The sequence below is a fragment of the Siniperca chuatsi genome, linkage group LG1 (assembly GCF_020085105.1).
Source record: "Siniperca chuatsi isolate FFG_IHB_CAS linkage group LG1, ASM2008510v1, whole genome shotgun sequence".
NCBI lineage: Eukaryota > Metazoa > Chordata > Actinopteri > Centrarchiformes > Sinipercidae > Siniperca > Siniperca chuatsi.
The window spans coordinates 2,662,554-2,680,246 of NC_058042.1; the positions used below are offsets into that span (position 1 = coordinate 2,662,554).

At 40.6% G+C, this 17,693-nt stretch overlaps 1 protein-coding gene across 12 annotated transcripts in view; it reads left to right on the forward strand.

The window, feature by feature from the left end:
- The window catches only part of LOC122875832 (SH3 and multiple ankyrin repeat domains protein 2-like), a 199,920-nt gene that overhangs the window by 160,420 nt on the left and 21,807 nt on the right, over positions 1-17,693 (forward strand). For 7 of the 12 annotated variants that reach the window (XR_006377928.1, XM_044195475.1, XM_044195484.1 and 4 more), the window contains 7 exons: positions 10,875-11,010; positions 12,139-12,219; positions 12,330-12,338; positions 14,866-14,889; positions 15,909-15,947; positions 16,551-16,663; positions 17,120-17,225. Coding sequence is in view for 11 of the 12 variants with exons in the window: in XM_044195475.1 (XP_044051410.1) it covers positions 10,875-11,010; positions 12,139-12,219; positions 12,330-12,338; positions 14,866-14,889; positions 15,909-15,947; positions 16,551-16,663; positions 17,120-17,225 (508 nt within the window). In the remaining variant the exon portion in view is untranslated. The remainder of the gene's footprint in view (positions 1-10,874; positions 11,011-12,138; positions 12,220-12,329; positions 12,339-14,865; positions 14,890-15,908; positions 15,948-16,550; positions 16,664-17,119; positions 17,226-17,693) is intronic. The other 5 variants (XM_044195404.1, XM_044195395.1, XM_044195423.1 and 2 more) reach the window with 5 other exon arrangements.

Sequence of the window (17,693 nt, forward strand, 5' to 3'; positions counted from 1 at the left end):
CCCACTGTCAAAACATGGCATGAGACTGAAACCTTTTAAGATGGCTGCACTGGGAGAGGAAGGAAATGGGGGTGAAATTTTGTCGAAGCATTCCATTGACAAAAAAGAGCTTAGTATCAAATGAAACCCCCATTTAATGATGATGGTATGATCCACCCACCCCCAAAAAAAAAAAAAAAAACACCGATAACATTCTCAGTACAGCTCCCACCTGCAGCGGTATCACGCAGCAACTGTCGCTTAGCAACCAGCAGCATGTTGTGCCTTACTGTGTACATAGTGATAATCCAGCTTTTAAGAGTAAATCTTAGCAGAGAGTCGGGAGACAGAGGGTCTGAAGTGTAGTTTGCTGCTGAGTGGAGGACATCAGGACAGAGAGAAGGGACGAGGCAGGTGAGGGAGGGCTGCAGCCTGGTGACGAGTACCGGGCCAGGCGATGGGCAGGGCAGCCTGCGTCGGAAGTCTCAGTTCTGTTTTCTGTATTTGAGGCAAATTCGGAGTTGAGGCAGTTTACCTCGATTTTTCTGAGGTTGATGAAAATCGTTTTGGGGAGCTGTCACTTAATTCGTCCAGCATGATATCGTGTGTCCTTGTGAACTATCAGTAGCAAGTGACATATACAGCTGCAACAAACCTGCTGACATCACTTTCAGTCCACACAGAAGTTGTGGTAGCAGTAACTGAACGTCTGTCACAACAATCAAAGATGGCGATTTTGTTATTTCTGTAAATCGAGCCTGTACAGCTGCACCACTCTCATTCAGACTCGTTGCCATTTTTGTGGCCATTTTTCTTTCACTTTTTTTTCTGCCCATGGTACAGGAAGATCCCCGTTCTCAATTCAGCCAACAAATCTCTGAATTGTCAATGAGCACAACACCAGATTTGTTTGAGCTGCTAAACTCATTGGAGATGTGAGTGGTGATTCAGAGGTCTGGAACCAGGTTAGAGCTGTACCTATATGGGAAAGTGGATCAACAGTATCTGTTTTCCAAAATTTCCACCATTAGCTCAAATCAAAGTCACTTAATTTGTCTTAGTGAGCTGACATTTTAGAAATGATCAGGGTTACTGAGATATAGAGGGTATGGGATATAGTTGATTCCAGATACTACCAACCACCAAAAGCTAATTCTAGCTGCATGAAAAAATCCACCTTTGGCAGAGGTGAGGCTTTCACTACAGGAGCTACGAAAGATATTTTTCACTTACTCTTTCTAGCATCTAGACAGTTTCGGTTTTATGTGCCAAGGCTTTAAAATAACCGCTTCTGAACCTATCCTGCCACTCCAATACAATAGAGGTGAATAGAATCTAGTTTGTGCCCCTCATCCTTGAAAATGTAAACTTGAAAAACAAAACAACTTCTTTGTTACTCAGGATAATCCACAGAACACACTGTTAACAGTTTTCATCAGGATTATTTCTGTGGCACAAAGACGTTCTGGTGCAAACTGTGAGGTCTGTAGTTTATCCAGAAGAACCAGGACACCGGAAAGACACGCAGTTTTTTGGACTGCAAATGGACCGCAGCTATATGGCAATTTTCCTCTCATTTACCCACACAGCAGCAAGGTGCTAGCTTAACCAATTTGGGGTTCATTGTCTCGCTTAAGCACACTTCGACATGTGAACAGGAGGAACCAGGGATCGAACCTGAGTTATCAGGTTATATTTATATAACAAAAGTCCATTCACATCCACTCTGAGGTGGAGGCAGAAATCTCGAGAGAGGTGTCAAAACTTTAGCAAATATAACAAACTATCTCAGTACCACTCAGAGTAAGTGAGAAAATATGTCCGTGTAATTTGGGTGAACTGACCCTTTAGTTGTACAGTGTGAGCCCAAACAAATCGAACACAAAGATTTAAGCATGAGGAAAACAAACTATAGATGTGTCTGTGCCCTGAAGGCTGGTGTGTCAGGGGGAGCGGGTATGAGCTCAGGGCGTGAGGCAGACGTGGGTTTGTGCCTGTCGCTGCTTCGTCGGCTGTTTGGATCTGTGCCAGTAGGGCAGAGCGGTAGTTAACGCTATGAACTATCCATTAGTGTCCTCCTCTGTGCTGCATGAGAGGCTTATCTCTATCTGTTTGGCCATTGGCTGACAGCTCTGTCTCGTGACTTCTCTTTGGTGACCTGCGCTCAGCCACCAGTCAGTCTGTCAGTGCTGCTGGGCTGTAAGTCTTACATCGTAGTGTCTGGAGCGTCACTGTACGTGCTGTCGAAGTTTATTTCAAGAGAAGGACGTGAGCATGACTGACCTTGTGTGTGTGTGTGTGTGTGTGTGTGTGTGTGTGTGTGTGTGTTTCCAGGAAAATTCGTACTGTGGGTGGAGCTGATGTGCTGCGTTGAAGCAGGCCACCACTGAAGGAATTGAGGACTGCATGCGGAGTGTGTGCGCGTGTGTACAGTGTGTGCGTGCCCTAACATCGTCAGTTTGATATTCAGCCACATGATTCATAAGAGTCAAAACTCTTCTAAATAGGACTCTTTTTGAGTCATCAGAATAAACTCTTGTCTCCATCTTCCCTGCCCCCCCATCTTATTTCAATCCTTCACTTGATTCTTTGTTTTCCTGTGTCTCCCTCTCTTACACACACACACACACACACACACACACACAGTTTGTCTGTATATTTCTGTATTTAATGAGCCTGCTTTGATGTACTCCAGCTTGCTACAAGGGGAGAACACACACGCACAGAATTCAGAGAGCTCTTACCCAGCCCCCTGTCTTAGATGCAGATCAGCTCCATGTTTCAAATGCTGATCAATGCTGCTCCTTTAATGTGTGGGTGAAGGTATGGAGGCATATACAGGTACATGTATGTGTGTGTTTGTGGTTGCATATATGTTTCATCGCATTTCATCATCTTTTACTTTTACGTATATGTATTTGTCTTGTCTCTTGAGTATCTGCCATGACATGACCAATCCACATTAAATACAGTTTCTTCATCAGTGTCATTATAAAATTCAGTGTTTCCGCAATCAGTTATATATAATATTCGATAAGTCACAGAGGGCCTCCAACTCAGTTTTTAGTACCACAGCAATCCCTGGCCTCATGTACCTTATACCTTACATAAAAATCCCCCCTCTGAGTTCCACCCAGTATGGAAAACAGGTTTTTAATTTGGGAAAAAGAGAGCATTGGTGTCTGATCGGTATCTGCAGATAACTTGAGTTTGAGGTATTAGAAGAGTAAAAGTCAGACCAGCGCATGCCTATAAATGAGTATATTTCAAGGTGTGGTTAGGAGATGCTTCCCACTGAAATGCTGTTGACACTAAACTTTTCAACCAAATGCAGCCCAGTTTTAACCTACAAGCCTAGATGTCCTTTGTAGGGCTGTACCCAAATCCAAAGTCAACTCTCTGAGTCGCCAGTTTCCACTGAATATCCAACTTTTCGCTCTCAGCTAAAGAGTCAGTCAAACTGGACAGCAGGAGAGGGTCTGGTTCAAAAGTACATTCAGCAGCGGCGCTGAGGGCGTCGGAGCGCGTCGTTTTCAACACCCTTCTCTCTTTCAGTTACAACTTGTTTTGTAGTCGGGTCAGTTTGAGACAAGACTTGGTTTGTAAATGTTTATAACCTATAGTTAAAAAAAAAAAAGGACAGGGATTCGACTAACGAAATAAAGTTCGACTCGGGGGCTTCTCGACTAATGATTTCAATCATCGACATTTAGGGGGCTTTTGACATGCAAAATATAACTCATTATACAATTTTATATTCCCATACATACATAGACTACTGCTGTGTTTTTATGTTTTTGATAAATTTGGTTCAATGGAAGAACAATGGAATCAATTGAAATGGGTCAGTTTCAGAAAACATCTCATGTCGGTGCCCGTGGCTGTGTCTCACACTCATAACCGCATTAAGCATTAGTTCAAATGCTGTATAACAACCTATGTTTACACTTAGCTGACAAGGACGAGGTAGAGCTGACAGATCAGAAAACACTTACATTGGTCATTTAGTTTGGAGGACTTGTTGGTTTTCTTCCACCACAGAGATCTGGTTGGATTATGGAATGAGAACAAGAGCTGCCGTCTGCTGCGGCTTCCCCTCCATATGCTTTTAGAGCCGGTCTCTGGAAAAGGATGGGGTTGATCTTGCGCTCTCACTGCCCTAGATTTCTCTGACCCTCAGTGTGTCTCCACCTCCTCGTCCCATTTCTCTCACCTTTTCCATGAAAGTTTCAGTGTTCATGTTCATGAAGAACTTTAGAGTTTTCCGTTGTTGACATTTGCTGTTGTGCACATTCAGCCTGGCTGACATTCATCCTGTATTTTATGTTTTTGGTTCACTCAGTTTCTCACTTTGAAACTACCAGAAGGTTGTTGTTTATTCAGCAGACCAATCCTGGGACAGCACCTTTTAATATTTAAGCCGATATTCAAGACTCATATAAATTCAAATACATAAATGAAGAGTTTAACAGCCTTTGAAAACAGTTAACTCGTAGTTGTTTTAGTTGTCATCTAGTGTTCCTCCCTGCAATAAAAGACCCCTGAATCAATTTGAGCAGTACAGCAGGTTCCCATTTGAATCACAGATTTTACCTTTAAGAGTGTTTGAGTCTCATGTCTCATTTTGAAAAATAACAAACACCCCATCATACCTCCTTTTTTCCTGGGTGAGTCGAGCTAAAACACTTTTCACAACAAAATATTGTAACATCCAACAGCAAAAACTTTCAATATTTCAATATTTATATATTCTGACTTGGTTGTGCCAAGTAGACATAAGCGAGGTTCCGCTCACGTCAAGGGGGGTAGGAGCGCAACATAAACGTTAAAAGGTCGTTCCCTCCCCAGTCCCCAAACCAAAGTCTGATAGAAACTTTGAAACTCAGTTGTGTGTATAACAGTTTGAGTTGAGTGTGAATACTCATGTCTGTATTTATTACTGAGGAGAGATCAGCTGACCTCTGTGCAGGCCTGTTAACCCCTCCCTGCTCTGACAGGCTGGATTAGCAGAGTGTCATTTTAGATCAGATTATAACTGATTAATCAGATTAGCGGCTGTCAGTGAACAAGGAATATTTGCTTCAGATGAGATTGGATTGAGTGATCAGAGTCAGGGCTGCCTGTGTTCAGCTAAATGGGCCGGATGATGCTTAATGTTGTGGAACTGTTGTAATGCTTATGATAATGGCTTTTGAATAGGCCCTTCTGTTTGATCTGACAGGAGGCCGGCTTTTACATGCATATTGTATTGGAGGCCTGATTTACTTGTGTGTTTTGCATCTATATGTGTGTTTGTCTGTGTGTGTTTGTGTATTATTGATTAAACTGTTAATGTTCAGCCATAAAGCTGCTGGTTCATTGCTGTTTTTCTCGTTTGTAGTTGTTGGTTCAGGACTGTTTTGGCAGTTTATGGCCTTCGGGCTACATCTGTCTTTCTAAAATATTTTCCGGCCACACAAACAATGCACTGCTCTCTCTCACTCATTCAATAAATCACACATGTGTAACCCATATGTGTGTCAGTGTTTGATGGCTGTGTTCACATCAGCAATGACTGTGGAAACCAATCAATATCACTAATCGTCTGCATGTAACTGATAGCCGACGCATTGATTTGCCCCTTGACGCCATCGTCTGACCAGTTAGCTACAGACATACAGTAGAGTTCCATTAGGGTGAATTATTTCTTTCTTTTTTATTTTAATTCCATATTTTTAATGGTTAAAATAGACAAAGAAAAAATGGAAAGCTACTTCAATGCAAAAGTTAATGTTTTAGTTCATCAGATGCCTGGAAAACAAACTATCCTGTTACTTTTTCTGGTTTAATGGTGAAAATTGGTGATTTATAAATTAGTATAGTTACAATACTTCCCTTAGTTTACTGCTTTTTTTCTCTATGCTAGGGCAAAATTTATTTTAAAATGTATCAAATTACTAACATAGTGAATCTCTCTCCAGATGTTCAATAAACCAATCAGCGTCCAGTTCAGAAGTCCAGAATCTTTAATTGCTCATACTGTTAATCCAGAAATAGGGTTGATATGTAAATTTTTCCAGCCGGCCACCATCAGCCCAGCAACCAGCGATTGCTGATATATTCGCGCAGGTGTGTGTGCAGAGGCACCCACCAGTAGTTTCAGCTGGGAGATGTGCCGCGAGTTCGCTACGTGCCACAGCTCTCTTAGCTTTAATAAGCGAAAACAAACTCACAAAATGTCGAGAAAGGAAATATTCTTACAACTATGATCCTTTATTAAACAGAAATATACAAACGTACACCTTCTGAATTCACGTTTCTCTCTTTCACTGAACTAACACCAGCTTCATTGTCTTGTTCACTCATCATAAAACACACTTAATTCAAACAAACAAACAAAATAAAACTCACCAAAACCATGTCTGTCTTCCCCCAGCCAGGATCGAACTTGAGTGTTTGATTAGTTAGCTTGGACTGATGAGCACTTAGCATGCCATCAGTGTATGAATGAATGGATTAACTCTGGTCGAAATAAACCCTTAATTCACCCAGTTAGATGTGTTAGAAAATATTCTTGCTCTAATGTTACAATAGAGGCGGTTTCAACACTCCACAGGGGAAAAAATGTATTTTTTTGTTGTTGTTTGGTGTTTCTATATACACTCACTACAGTCTTTCTGGTGAATGGCTGCTTAAATGAGAAGCAGACACATTAAACTGCCTGTGCTCTCGGTCAACCTTTCTTTTAGGTTTAGAAAGAGACGTTTTGGTATCAGGTGCACCGTGGTAAATCAGAACGCTGTTGGTTGTAGCTAAAGTTATGTTGACAAGTTGTGTAGTTAAGAACTGTGCTTCAGGTCAACCTTTCTTTTAGGTTTAGAAAGAGACGTTTCGGTGAAATATGCTCTCAGTTTTTCATCATGTCCTGATCCTTGTAAAACATGTCTCTCATCCTTGTAAGGCCTCTCCAAAATCAGTCTTAAAACAAATCCAGACCGGTTCTTTAGTATGATTTTGGCAGAAGAAAATATTCATAAATGTGTGTATGTTCATTTGAGAGTGTGTGTGTGTGTGTGTGTGTGTGTGTGTGTGTATCCATCCTTCAAGTGTAGTTACATAATAGGGTGGAAAGACAGAGCAGATTACATAAGACTACCCCTATATGTGAACTAGTGTACTTGTCTGTATGTGTGTGTGTGTGTACTGGAGTGTATCAGCAAACCTCAGTGTGTGTGTGTGATGGAGCATGACGGAGGGAACACAAGGTCACGCTCTCTAATTAGCAAAATGTCCGCCCTCGTGACGCCCGAGCAGCGTTTGTTAGATTAAAACCCAAAGAGAAAATAAAGTCATACTCTGTACTCTTTCTCTCTGTGTGTCCACGTCTCTGTCTTCATCACTTCTCCTCGCCGCTGTCACACCATCGTCCTCTACGTTTTGCCTCATCCACCACTTTTGCTTTCTCTCCCTCTTCCCATCCATCATTCCTCTCCGTCGCTCCGGGCCGGTTTCTCTATCATTCCCTTCATCTGACCCCTCCTCCACTATTTGTCTGAAAGAAGAGAGAAGGGGCGGAGTAGACCGGAGAGGGGATGAGAGGAGCGGTCCAGCAGGGCCCATATTAAATTAGACGAGCAGTAATGAGATTAAAAACCATCCACGTGGGCATGCGTGTATGTGTTTGAAAGAGAAAGTGTAAAATGTGTGTGTGTTTATTTGCACAGCCAAAAAATCTGATATGAGCGCGGGGGTGTGTAGCGTTTCGGTTACCGGCTACATTCACATGTTAATATATGAGCTGTATGTGGCCCGCTGGTGTCTGTGAACTCTACACAGAGAAACACACACACACGTCACCTTTAATTATAACCGGATTGTCGCTGCATTTTCAGCAGCAGGATTTTTTTGGCCACAAACCAACTTGTTCTGATCGTCTGACTGACTGACTGACTGTGAGAGCAGCGGCTGTCGCTCCCTCTCCTGCCACCAACATGAATACTGCAATTCTGAAGATTGGCTGTAGGACAGGACGAAAGCGCTAACACCCCACCACCACCATATCTGCATAGCCACGGTCAGGATTAAACTTTTTATTAAACTTAAAATTTTTCAGCCTTTTCCTTGAAGTTTGCTTAGTGCTGCGAGCCATTATCTGCAGGATGAATCAAAGGAAAAATCGAAACTGTTAAGATCAAACTGTTAAAATCACAACTTTTCACCATGAGAGAAAACCTTTGTCCCAATGTCCTATACAAGTATTACCATATGAGACAAAGAAAAGCATCAAATCCTCAAAATTGAGGAGCTGGAACTAGATGATGTTTTTGCTTGAAAAAATGATTTAAAGGAATTAATCTATTATCTAAAATATTGCACATTAGTTTTCTGTTGATTGATTGATTGATCAATTAATCATTTCACCTCAAGACTATTGACAGTGCACTGTTAGTATACAAGAAATAAATGTACTTTACTAACAGAAAATTAGAAAAAACATGCCCTTTTGGCCGTCAATCAAACTACGACTTTAGAAAAGCCAGTTTCAGATTTTACCTGGTTAAATAAAGCTTGTATAAAAAAGAATAAATACTTGACAAAAAGGTTGGTGAAAATGTTTTTACAACAATTTTAAAAACCCGGCACATCCCCACAGGTGATTTCAGTCATTTCGGCAGATGACTACTGAAGGTGCAGTCAGACCGTATTTCACCAGGAGAAGTTCCCTTACAGGTGGGACAGGCTGGGTCAATTTGCGACAGGAAGCTAATGTGTCTTGCCCCATTCCACATCGAAATGAAAGGGAAGTGAAATCTGTTCTGACCGCACCGTTTGGATGATGATGATGGTGTAATCTGTCCCACCCAACAGGTTTAACAGAGCTTACAGGAGAGTGAGAGAGAGATACACATAGGCCTGTCGCGATAATTATGTTATCGACTTTTACGATATGTGGACATGACCTCGATCATTTTTACTGACCTCGATATTGCCTGTTGAATGAACAGAAAGCTCTATGCTGAGACGCGTCTTGCTGTCATTTCTGGTCGCGTTGCTTCTGTCCTCTCGTCTCACACACACACACCAACTTGGCAACTTTTTCACTAGATGTAGCGACTCTTCAGACCCTCTTAGCGACTTTGTTTCTAAAAAGTGACTCACGACACATTTAGCGACCTATTCAGACCTGCATTGAAAAAGCGAGAGATATATTCATATATCATATTGTAATTCATTCCCATGCACGCTGCCCAGAGTCATCGCAGCCCTCGGCTCTTCTGCCAGCAGCGCCGGGTGTCGCCTCTCCTCTTGCGCCGTGTGCAGACAGTCAGTAGATGCAGCAGGTTTGAGCTTCTCTCTCGCTCCTCTCCGGATCTCTGGATTACAGTGTTCCTATAGCTTGTAAATATTTAAATAGTTTGTGTGATCTTCTCCCTCCCTTTGTAGATTTTTAAAAAACTCTTTTACTTCAAATATACAATGTCCTTCTAGTGAGTTTTTTTATTTCTAAGATTTCTCTATCAATGACAATAATATCGTTTATCGCAATTATAGCTGGGACAATATATCTTCCAGCAAAAGTAGTTATCGTGACAGGCCTACCTGGAAATAGCCACCACAGATTAAAGGTCCAGTGTGGAGGATTTAGTGGCATCTAGCAGTGAAATTGCAGTTTGCAACTATTTGAATACCGCTCGCTTCACCCTCCCCTTCCAAACGTGTGGGAGAAACTACGGTGGCCATGAAACTAGCAAAAAACGTGAACGGCCAAAACTAGTGCCAGTGTTTGGTTTGTCCGTTTTGGGCTACTGTAGAAACATGGCGGTGCAACATGGCGGCCTCCGTGGAAGGGGACCCGCTCCCTCTGTAGATATAAACGGCTTATTCTGAGGTAACGAAAACACAATTCTTATTTTCAGATGATTATACAGTAATGAAAACATACTTATGAATATTATCGCCATATTCTGCAAATAGAGCCCCCTAAATACTACACACTGAACCTTCAGAGTTACAAGAAAAACTAATACCTTCAAAGTGACAGAGAAACTGCTGCAAATCTTTGAAAGTCTTGTCTGCTGCACGTCATGCGTAACTGTTGTTTTGTTTCTTGCTGCTTTTCACCATTGTTGTTTTTCTAATGCCATGAAAGTTAAGGGTTGTTGCTTTACATTTGGTTTTGTAGCCACTGTCTTGCGTAAACATTGTTAGTAAGACTATTAGATGACTGCAGCCATTTTAATAAAAAAAAACACTAAACTGAATACTCTAACAAAGTCTTGAAAAATCTTTTATAACATCTGACATTCTTCCTTAGATAAAATCAGCATTATAGGCTCAAAGTCAGAGGTTTCAGGATTATTGGTATGGTCACCTACAGCATTTCCTGGTAAATCAAATTAGTGGACAAGATGGGCAGTCAATTTTCACCGGTTCTGCTTTGAGTCAATTTTCAAGTAAATTTAATTTATATAGCTCAATATTACAAATTTGCCTCAAGAAGCTTTACAATCTGTACAGCATACGACACCCTCTGTCCTCAGACCCTCGATTCAGATAAAGAAAATATGGAAGGAACCTCAGGAAGAGCAACAGAGACAGCGATAGATGTTCTGTGTACAGAATAGACCAGTATGGACACTCATGATAACAAAATTACAGATTGATTGTGATATATGAAGACGTTGAGTCTGGACTTAAAAGATGTACAGTATAAATTGATAGTGTATGGTTTATTTTTGCTGCTCAAAAAGTTTCACAATCAAACTAGAAGGACTGGCCAGTTTTTGCTTCCTGCTGACACCAAGTATACATGTCAAATTATACTGCAGGCCAAGAAAATTGTTCCCAACTTTCTTTTGGAAGTCTTTAAGGATTTGCCAGCCATTAATGACTCTACGGTTGTGTGTTTGTGGCAGGTAAACCAGGAGAATGTGGTGAAGGTGGGCCACAGACAGGTGGTCAACATGATCCGCCAGGGAGGCAACCGGCTCCTGATCAAGGTGGTGACGGTGAGCCGGAATCTGGACCCCGATGATACAGCACGCAAAAAAGGTACAACATGTAGAGTATACTTTTCAGTGTGCTACACCAAAGGAAATCTATAAACAGAGGGATAGATATCCTGTCCAAAAATGTAAAATGTTGTTCGGTATTCAGGATTGTCCCCCAATACAAAATCATACATGGATGAGAAGCTTCAGGATACAGCTGTACACCTTGTGTGTAGTAAAATGGTGTGAAAAGCCTTCTGCTGTATGGGTCTGCTAACAGTTGTACCTCCTGTATTAAAAGACTACAGTAAAACAGCATGCTGATTGGTGATGGGTTATGTAATAACATCCCTCTGAGGCAGCAAAAAAATCTGGTTTACTCATGTTCACAATGCAAACAACAAAAATAACACAGCGCCAGAAGTTCATATGTTTCCTATAAAGCTGCTGGCTGTCAAAAATCAGCTGTGGCTAACACTTTTCGGGTGGATTAAGGCAGCATAAATATAGCTTGTTAGATCATCAGAACTAAACCATTTAACAATTCAAAATTTCAAACTGTCACTTCCCATCAACACTAAGAATTAAAGGGAGCCTCTGTAACTGGCCACAAGTGACATTTATGGGACGATGGTAAATGCCAAAATGTAGTTTAACTGTAGCACGAGAATCATCAAGTCAGCAAAAATGATGTCCTGTAATACAGCCATTTCAACCTAAAGTTTGCCAACATTAGCTACGTAACATTAGCTTACAGTGCTGGTCATACCAGTCCAAGTAAGGCTGTAGCAGTAAAACCTCTGAGTGTATTAGAATAAGCAAGGGTGTGTTTATCGCAGATGAATTCAACGTTTCATTTGTAAGAGGAAGATACATAGATTACATAGTCTCACTTTAATGCTGGCCTTGGACTTGAAATCACATTTTATTTTGCTTCCCTGCCACACCAGTTTTCCCTGCATTACAGACTAATACCAAACTGTCATTCACTGTTGACTTAGTTACCTATGTATTCATATACAGTAACTTATATTAAACTGAGGGAAGATGTCATTTTTAGCGAACAAAAACAAGACTTAATACATTTTAAATTCATGAACAAAATGTATGAGACAATTTAATGCCACTTTATCCCTGAATAAAACAAAATGACGTGAATGTCTTTTGTCTGTCTCCCTGTCTCCCTCAGCTCCTCCACCACCAAAGAGAGCCCCCACCACGGCCCTGTCTATGCGCTCCAAGTCGATGACCTCTGAACTGGAGGAACTTGGTAAGAGCATCCTGGTTTGATTTTTACTCACAATGTCATTAGGAAGTCTGTGTCTAACAGGACTTTTGTTTTTCTTTCTTATTGTCATTGATTGGTTAATCTCTCAATAGTGGATAAAGGTAAGCAGTTAATGCTGCATAACCTTTTGCCATCCATTTCATTTAACTGCAACTTCGGCTGAATGAAGCTTTTGTTCAGGCTAATGCAATTTAAGTTCCCATCATTTGATCATTTTGCTTTAATTTGACTCTTATAAAAAGATGAAAACTGCTTTGCCTCCCTCCTCATCTCCTGTCCTCTTTTACCATTATGCATGAAGGACTCTTGTTTCTAAAGATCCCGCACCCATGAGCTGTCGCTGTGGCTACAAGCAGCAAACAAGTCAAAAATATGACATTAGTATGATAGTATCATCTCTGTTTTGTTTTCTTTTGTTTGTTTTTATATCTGTGTGTGTGTGTGTGTGTGTGGAAAGTGCCACTTCAGAGGACCCTCTGTGCGTTGCATTGAAAGTGCTGTGCCGTCCTAATACCTTCTGACAGACGGTGGAGTCAGCATTTCTGAGACACCTGAGCAGACCACCCAGATCCTGACGCATCTGACGTCTCATGATCAATTTAGTTAGCAGATGTCAGCCCAAACAGATTAAATGCATGGCTTTTGCTGTGTGAAATAGCACATCTACTCTTTTCCCCTGAAGGTTAACGTTTGACATCCTAAAAGTGTATTGATTTATTGTGATGTTATTTATTATGTTGAAGTTGTAATCCTTTGAGATCTCACTCCTGGTTGATTTGGCGACACCTGTGGTTACCGTGGTAACAGCACGTGTGGTTTAGCCAACACTCCTTGAGCAGCTGCTTTGTCAGAAATAGGGCAGCAGTGAAACTGCTCTGTCTGTTTACAGTACAGCCAATCAAACTCATGTTGTTTTGATAAAATTGTCAGTCAATAATATTTACAACTTCCATCTGATATCATGCTGCACACGGCACCAGTACTTCTCCACACAACAGCTGGACACAGTAGAAAGAGTTGATTTCGTTGCTGAGGAGTTGGAGGTGTGGCGGCAGCTCTTCATCTGTGGCTGTTCCTGACTGTTCCATTACTCCCTTGCAAAAATCAAGAGTGATCATAAAGACTGCCAAAAGTGACCGCTGTCTTGTTTTGTAGATTCTTTTTTAATAACCGATCGCTGATCACTGTGACAAACAATCACGTTGCATTTCCTGTGGCTGCTTCACAATAAAAGCCACCATGTGTTTCAACAGTTGAACATTTTTAATGTGACGCAGGGGCAGTGGGATGTTTGCATTAACAGTGACTTCATACAGCTCTGACATGGGGTAAAGATAATGAACAGTAAACAGTGAGGCTGTTGTCAATGCGATAAAATTGCACTGGGTTATATGCATGTATCGTTTTCCCGTGAATCCCTCATGCTTAATTGGGTAGGCAATCTGAAACCAGTGAGGGAATGGCGGGCTCCGCCACTACCGATTTAAAAAGAAAACAAAAACAAACAAACAAAAAAACAAAAAAAACCTACTTTATATTGAGATAATTGCTGAATGTATATACATTGAATGGCTATTGCAGAAAAAATGTCCTTCAGAAATGAAGGATTATTACTTTAACGGAGGTGTTCTTTGTCTCAGGCGAGGTGGCCCATCGCTTTCATTCACCTGAATTTTCCCTCGGGGGATCAGTAAAAGCTTATCTTATCTCATAATACACAGCAACAGACTTTGTGTACTGTGTGCTGTAACAATTACTCGATTAATTGATTTGTCAATTGTCAAAAAAGTAACAGCAATTTTGATAATGGATTAAGCATTTAAGTCATTTATTATAATATATAATTAAGCAAAAATTCACTGGTTCCAGCTTTGCAATTGTGATGATTTGCTTTTTTCGCCTGTTTTGGTTTGATTATAAATTGAATACATTTGAGTTTTAGACTGCTGTTAGGACAACAAGCAATTTAAAGATGTCACCTTGGCCTGTGGGAACTTATTATGGCCATTTTTCACTATTTTTTGTCATTATATAGATTGAATGATTAATCAAAGAATAAAATACAGATTAATCAACCATGAAAACATCATTAGTTGCAGCTAGATTGGAGAATGCATTGTTTTTATTAGCAGCTTGTGATTTACAGTATACAGTTATCATTAGTAATTGCAGCTTTGTGCCCTGTGTCAAAGGTGTGGAAATAGCAGGCAGAGAGATGAAAGGTGAATGAAGAAATAAATGACAGGAGAGGGAATCTACTTATATTGCAGAAAATTGCTGACAGAAAAACACCTCTGGTCAGCATGTTTTTTCTAGAGCTGCTTATTTAGCACATTTGCATTTAATTCTTTACTTTATACATTTATAGTAGTAATAGTATTACTTGGTAGCATTGTAAGTCTAAAGTGCATTAGTGTTTTCATATCTGAATGCAAATTATGGGATGCACACAACATATGCATCTGCAGTAGGACAAATTTAAATAGATGCAAAATACACTCACTGAATACTTTTTGCAAATATTAAACAAAGCTACAATACAAGCACATTTTTGTTCATCTTGGGAGAAGGACTGAGCCTGTTTTGTGCTTTAAAGACTCAGAAATCTTTTTCTGTCACCCCTTTAAGCCACTCTAAGGAAAAAGAAAGGTGGTAAGTTACTGTAGGCATGTTTAAGTCTGATCCAATATTTCCAATGATTTATAAATGTCGCGTACCTTCCCCACTCCACCTCACTGTGATTAACTAACACTGTTTTAATTGTTGACAATCTATTTGAATATTTCCGTAAGAATTTGATTTGTCTGACATTTGACTTTCAGTGAAACCAAATGGTGTTACACCCGTAGTGTATTTGCATGATTTACAATGTGTTTTTGACTACAACTGTTTTGAACTTTGTTGTGTTCTAAATGTTGTTGGTGCATGATTTAATGTTGTAGTGACTTCAAATAGAAATCTCCTCTGTCCCTTGTTCACGATCACAGATTGTTTCTTCTTCTTTTTGGCTTGGTTTAGATATTGCACTGCGTGAATGCAGAGTAGCCCCATTATTCACTATTGATTAAAAGGAGTAGTTCACCTCAGAGTGCTTCCTAAACCTTTAATGTAGGCAGACCCAGAATCTTCATTTGCAACACGAACAGCAGCAAACCCACATAATTTAAGCTTCAAATGCAAAGGAACGTAGCAGCAGACCCTTAATGAGGAATTACAGAACATTTTACTTGAGTGTGTATGTGTGTGAGTGTGTGTTTGTGCAAATGTGAGCAAAAAACTAAACACTGTTGCTGTAAGTCAGTGTTTGTTCATTTTACCTGACCTGAAAAGGTTTGCTGTCATGTTTCTTTTCTTCATGTGTGCCTTATTTTTTTTTGTGTGTGTGTGTGTGTGTGTGTGTGTGTGTGTGTGTGTGTGTGAGAGAGGAGGGGAAGGTTTATTCCAGGAAATGTTTCACTCACAGATAGGTTTCCAGGGCAACCGTGTTGCATGTAGCTACAATCCAATTGGGAGACAGATCGGAGAGAGAGAGAGGAAATGTGCATTTTTTTCTGTTTTGTGTGTGTGTTTGTGTTTAGCTCTAACTGTAGTTAAGGTCATTGATGCTCCTTTCCTCCCCTTTCCTCCCCTCCCCACCTCTCCCCTTTCCCACTCCTCTCCTCTGTGTGTAGATGCGCAGAAGAAGAGGATTGTTTTCCAAGTCACTCTAAGTAATCACGCCCCCTAATGCATGGAAGCTTTCTACATCCTAGACAGAGCTAGCCAGGGAGGTGATACAGTAAGAGGCTAGATCAGGGCTAGCATGTAGCTTCTCTGAGCAAAACCCTTTAGGTGGACTCTATCTGATGGCATCATCACAGACCAGAGGGAAGTTCAGTTCTGCCAAATTTGCCGTTGACACCTTTCCCATGTTGCAGGCTCGAAAAAATAAGACTGAGAAAGATAACGGCAAACTTGACAGACTTCACATTCATTGCTCATTTTACATTTAATGAGGGGACAACCCTGAGAGTTGGATGATGCTGCTGAGTCGGCTGTTTGGAAAAAGCTTGCACGGCTTGCAAGGCTGGACACACCTGAAACATTTCATCAAAGTCCTCCTGTGCCCCCCTTCCCCTCCCCAAAATTTGTTTCAATGTTTTTTTGGGTTTTTTTCAGTTTCATTCGCAATTCAGTGTGGAAACACAGGGAAGGGTCACTGTGAATGATTAGCTTGCATTTGGCCCATGAGAACCTTACTAAGGCTTTGCAAGTTAAGTCCTGCCCTCGTCATTTTTGTTATGTCATGAGTTACTGCTCGCTTCATCTTGCAGACAAAGTTGAAGAGATGACACACGCCCAGAAGACCTCACCTGTTGATATGAAGATTGCCACAATCAAACCACGCCCATCCAGTCGCTGTTTGGTTACGGCTGCTGATATGAATGTAAGTGAACAAAACTGAACTCACTTGGCGTAAGTGACGAAAAATACATGCAACGGTGGAACATACATTTAAATAACTGTTAACTGGTTATTGTAAAATTAGATTATTCGTTACACAGATTATGCAGTATATTATGGTGTTACTTTGTGATTTTGAAGGTGTTTTTTTTTTTTTTTTTTTTTTTTTTTTTTGAGTGTATTATATCATATTATATATCAGCAATTTTGAATGTGTTTAGATTAATGTGTTTTTGGTTGTAATGCGTGCCTTAATCCCCTAATGAAAAAATACAGTTCTTTGAATTTGAATCTATTCTACAGCAGTTTGTTTTACAGCTTATTTTTAATGAAAGATATCTGAAACTAAATGCTGTTAGTGCTGGACTCCACAGCAAGCAAATGAAAAGTGTGTATTTCTGAGTATATCCTATATCATTAACAACATTCTGGTTTGCAGTCCATGTATCATGACCGCCAGGGAGTAGCAGTGGTGCCACCCACTGTGCCAGGGGCCTTCCTGGGGATACCTGAGAAGGGCACTATGAAAAAGCAAAAGTCAATAGGTATGATGTATATACAGTAAGTGTGAGTGTGGGAGGGTGTGTGAGTGTCAGCTTGAGTTGTGAACTGCGTGTCCAGTACCTTGTGCTTTTAGCTTGTCGTAATATTTTATTAATGCTCACAGGACTTGCTCTGTGTGCTCAAGCAATATTAAAGCTAATTATAGCTAAATTAGAATGATCCAGTCAGCAAAGTGTGCTTTCAGGCGATAATATTGGAGGTCATTAAGCATATGCTGAAACCTCATTCTCACTGCTGAACTGGAGGGACGTCATGCAGGCTAATGTTACTCACAGCTCCTTTGATTTACAATGCCATCATCATTATAACAAAAAATTAATGCAATAATTGCAATTAAAGCACTTTTAGCATGTTCTGGTTTGATGACACTCTAGGAAAATGTGACACATGGGAAATGCTCTCTCACTCATTGACTACTCCATGGCTACTCTTCTCTTCTGAATAGATGT